The 4,961-nt window shown below is 44.5% G+C and overlaps 1 protein-coding gene across 1 annotated transcript; it reads left to right on the top strand.

Moving 5' to 3' along the window:
• The first annotated feature begins 2,292 nt into the window (after window positions 1–2,292).
• Window positions 2,293–4,539, top strand: LOC139741809 (forkhead box protein C2-B-like). The gene has a single exon (XM_071652393.1). The coding sequence runs from the start codon at window positions 2,342–2,344 to the stop codon at window positions 3,908–3,910; it is 1,569 nt and encodes a 522-aa protein (XP_071508494.1). The 5' UTR covers window positions 2,293–2,341; the 3' UTR covers window positions 3,911–4,539.
• Window positions 4,540–4,961: the final 422 nt, after the last annotated feature.

Below are 4,961 nucleotides of genomic sequence, written 5' to 3'. Positions count from 1 at the left end.
TTCCAATAATTATATGAAATCTAATATTCAGTCGATTTGACAATGCCCAGTACCCGGAGCTCGCGCATTGTCCCTATATGCCAAAGCATGGCAAAGCACTTTGGGAAAAGTTGTTGGGGAAATCCCCATAAATGACAATAAAAAATTCCGATAAGGCTATTCACAATGTGTTTCTCTTTTTGTGAATAAATCTGTCTAAAAATGTTAAGTGTAATACATTCATGTAACTCTTGTAATTATTCAAAATAAGTTTAACTTTCCACGAGTAACATAATTCCACGTAATATACAATGTATTAGTTTGGCTGAGTCTTCCATGTCTCCACTTACAAGTGGCATTCCACACCATACTAAAGTTGGCTTGGATAGAAAGAGTGAAAAAAAAAAACCACAACAACAAACATACACAGAATGACGGAAACTTAATGAAAATTAAATCTAAATTTAAAGTGGTTATGGGTTGATTCAAGAAACAGTCATATGGGGCAACTTTGCAAACTATAGGTAATGACGATGCCATTTAATCATGCACATGTGTCCCATTCAACTACTACTTTATACAAAATAATACTTACGTAATTTCCTTCTTTGACACGAAGACAAAGACAAAATCTTTCTTCGCAATGACTTATTGTCGTTGTTATTGTTGCTGTGATTATTATTGTTATTTATTATTATTGCTGTTGTTGTTGAGTATGTTCCAATAACCCGTGCAGCAATAATTACTATAATTATAGGGCAAAAGGGTTGCAATCGCTCAATTGTAGTTCAAAACATGTTTTTATGATATTTTTTTTTAGCAGATTGATTGGAGAGCCGTGATGTAATGGCTTTATCCTCTCTGCCACTTTGTATAGTCGTTGCTAATTATCGCACTGCTTTTCTGTCTTTTTTTAAATTGATAATCGATTATGATGAAACTTCTGGGAGGTTTTGCCTCTATCCTCCATAGTCAACATGAGCGTGGTCCAGCTAGATTTGCTCTTTAATCAAATCATGACGAGTTGCCTCTCTGCGTACTACCAAGGTTGATGTCCTCTTGTCGATCTATTTCACTCCTCCATGATTTCAATTCTTTTTTTTTTTTGGTCGTGATTTTGTAGTGTGGTGGTTGAGGTATTGTTAAACACATCCTTTCACACGATGTTTTCTACAGCGTCGCCTAAATAGAGGAGAGGCGGAGAAGGATGGGGGGGGGGGTAGATGGAGGGGGATGGAGAAGAGAGGAATGAAAGGGGATAGAAAAGAATAAGGAAACGGTAAAGAGCTACAACACACCTCAACCTGAGCGAGCACACTAGGCCACCCCACTCTCTGTCTCCTTTGCTTGCTGATTGCTCGCTTTGCATCAAGTAACCTTTTGTCGAGAACACTGCCATACAGACGCAACCCTATAATTTTTTTCTCCCGTTCTATGCCGATTATTATCAGGTCTTTTCTGCATCGGGGGCATAGACGTGACCCGAGAAAATGGGCAAATCATTTGCTTCCTTGCGCACGAATTGTTGGTGTTGAAAAAGATCTAGAAAAAAAGAAAGAAGACTCAATAGACACTTTTCATTCCTCATTCTCTCGTTCGGATGTTGGTAGAATGAAACTAAGTTTTGTGTCAATAAAAAAAAAAAACAGATTCCGAAATCCTATTGCGAACAAGCAGAGTGAGCACAACTTCCTCGATCAAGAAGGCATATGAACGCCTTTAATGAGTTTTGGTTTGACTTCTGTTCTTCTTTTTATTAGCACACCAATGCCTCTCAACTTTGAGTGGTTAATCAAATAAAGCAGCCAAATTAAACGGTCTTAATCCCTGATTAGTGTGCCGGAGTATGTGCGAAAGCGCACTCTCTAAATATAAATCTACGCGACACTTCTCGACTTTGCGAACCGTGAATGCGTTATGTGTACACTTTAGTCATGTAACGTGCTCATCGATTCATGTTCTACGGAGTGTGATAATTCAGCAGGACTTTTGGAGCCAGTGTTTGGCTAGTGCGTATTCTCCGTTCATCTGAACAATTTCATAATTAATCTCGACAAGGAATATGGTTTAAAATGGGCAATTAAGGCATTTGGTTGTCAAATCTTGAGCAGTTAGTTTGCTGTCGGTGCGAGCCGCTACGCATCGAACGCACTGTGTGTGGCACACACACCATGGGTGGTCAGGAACCGGACGCTCTGATTGGCTGCGATATACTGAGGGGGGCGTGGTGTCAATCGTGATATAGGAATTGGTGAGAGAGAAGTATAGGCACGAATTCAACGTGAGCTAGATATTCTGGGTTATGAGTGTCAATCGTGTTGCACACAAGGCCTCTGAAAGTCCGGCTTAGTGAGATACATCCATGCCAATGTACGCATCACGCACCTCGCCCGGCGAAGTCCACCCCGGCAGCGCCCCGGTATCGAACCAGGGAATGGCGATGCAGCCCTACCACACGGCGGCTCCGTCCATACCTAACAACCTGGGCGTCATGCACTCGGTTTTCCCGCCCGACCAGAGCTACTATCGGCATCCGACTTACTCTGGGATGTCGATGTCGATGTACGGCCATGACCAGTACTCTAGCATGGCTCGATCTCCGTATGGACCGTACGCCCCACAACAGGCCAACCCCAAGGATATGGTCAAGCCGCCATATTCTTACATAGCCCTCATTGCTATGGCCATCATGAACGCGTCGGACAAGAAAATTACCCTGAACGGAATATACCAGTTCATCATGGACAGGTTTCCCTTCTATCGGGAAAATAAACAGGGTTGGCAGAACTCAATTCGTCACAACCTGTCCCTGAACGACTGCTTCGTGAAAATCCCGCGGGACGACAAGAAACCAGGCAAGGGGAGCTACTGGAGCCTGGACCCGGACAGCTACAATATGTTCGACAACGGGAGCTACCTGAGGAGGAGAAAGCGTTTCAAGAAGAAGGACTCCCTGAAGGGCGATAAGGACGAACGCGACGGCGAGCTGAGGAAGGGGCAGGAGATCGGCGGTGACGGTACCCACTCGGCCGAGGAGAAAGTCGGTAAGCCCAATGGCGTTGTGTGTGCCGGTGAGATGGGTGATTCAGTGAACAGTTCGATTAGTCGAAGTGATGTGCAAACGAGCGCCGCTCTTATCACGCCGAAAGTAGAGCCCATGGACTCCCCATCGGACGTGTTGAATGAGCCCTCCCCAACTCAACCCCACCACCAAATGTCGGTGGACAATCCGCTGCTCGAATCACAACACCACTCGGGAACGTACACCGTCGAGAACCTCATGGCCATCCGGCAGCAGCGGGACGGATTAGCGGCGCACGGCGGCGGCTGTGGCGGGAGCGGCAGCGATCCCAACTCCGCACCTCACGCATTGCCTTCCCGCGCGGGCCAGCTTCTATCTCCGCAGCCGCTCGGTTACTCGCAGCACCTGTCGCAGTTCAATCGTGGCGGTATTTCTTGCTCCAAGCGTTCCGTCCTTGGCTCATTGAACCAATATCCATGTGCAACTTACGAGCCAGAAACAATGGCAATGGGCAAGCATATGGCGATTGCGCCGACGCCCGAAGAAATCCAACAGGAGCACGGACTAAACCAGCGGCTGAGTCCCCCCGGATCGAGCTCGATTCTCACCACGCAGCCCAGCTCTGTGAATGTGCATCGCGCTAACTCGTGGTACAACAACGGCAGTCCCGACGTCCATTCGTCAACTTCCAGCCAAAACCATTACGGTATGTACGACCCTCAGCGCACGGTGGCATTATCCCACGCCACTATTCAAAACGGCCAGCTACCGACGTCGGCAAACGCGAACGAAAGTTGTCAGTTGTCGATGTCATCGATGAGCGGTTACCGGTCATCGCCCTCAGGTACAACGCCGGCCTCGATGTATCCTTCGTCGGCTCACTACAGCTACGATTGTCCAAAGTTTTGAACACTCCGTGCACCTTTGATAAGTAGACGTTGATCGCCAAAAAAACACAAACAACTCTTATACCAAATAACTTCGAATATTGAGGCCATCAAAGGATCGGCTCTCGTTTTACTGGTAGTATATTGAACAACGATAGCATACTTCTATGTGAGCGAAAACAAGGATGGAGGAGTAGCTAGACAGACAGACCAGACAGAGACAGACGGACAGACAGACAGAAAGACACACTCAGACTTACCGGTGGGTGTACAGCCATCACTGATTTGTTCTACCCTTCGTTAATGTTGTTCATTCTTTGTTATCATAGAGTCCGTATTTAATCACGTCAGTCTTTGTTTACACTTTAATTTTTCTCACGAAGTCAAACGAAATAACGCGACTGAATATGAAAGTTGTTTGGCCCCCTGTCTATCAGTCTTTCAAACGAACAAAATCAAACTTAGAAGTACAAAGAGAAGAATGATATTTGGATTGATTGCCAACTCTGATACCAAAGTAAATATGGGGTATTATTGTGCATTATGACGCTTACGTCATTCGTTATATACGTTAAATACATGTTGCTTTTCCGTAATTCAATTCTTTTGCATTTTAGTATCTTCATAGCGATTACAACTTGTATATCATTTTTTTTTTTGTACGTCGTAACTGTCAGTGGGTCAGATACCTTTTCCTGTAATTCTTACTTCCTTCCGGAAGTCGAATCCTAAGTGAGGTATATCTGGGACAGGGATAGTACGTGTTCTCTCTCCTTCCTTTCATGCAATGGTTAGTTTTATCGTAATACGTGGCATGCTTGTACACGAGTAGTAGCAGAACAGCTGCAGTTGCACCCTGGGAGAGATAAGAGAACTGAAATTATTGAAATTTTGTTCAATATAATTATTATGTTTCTTTCACTGGAAGACAATGCTTTCCCGTTCGATTATGCACGATGATATCAACTTGATATGAAAACAAAAAATGCAGCAGTGTTATGTCATATAATGTCTGCAACCTCTTTGGTTAAATACTATATCGGTGTTCTATTTACCTTAATTAAACATTGACA

The sequence above is a fragment of the Diadema antillarum genome, unplaced genomic scaffold, assembly GCF_040938485.1.
Source record: "Diadema antillarum isolate AM-2024a unplaced genomic scaffold, OU_Dant_1.0 seq00000954_RagTag, whole genome shotgun sequence".
In the NCBI taxonomy this organism is placed as follows: Eukaryota; Metazoa; Echinodermata; class Echinoidea; order Diadematoida; family Diadematidae; genus Diadema; species Diadema antillarum.
Note: the sequence above shows the minus strand (reverse complement) of the source record. Positions and strands in the feature narration are given on the sequence as shown.

Excerpts from the sequence above, each read along its gene's own strand:
- LOC139741809 (XM_071652393.1), top strand. The coding sequence starts at position 2,342 with ATGCCAATGTACGCATCACGCACCTCGCCCGGCGAAGTCCACCCCGGC.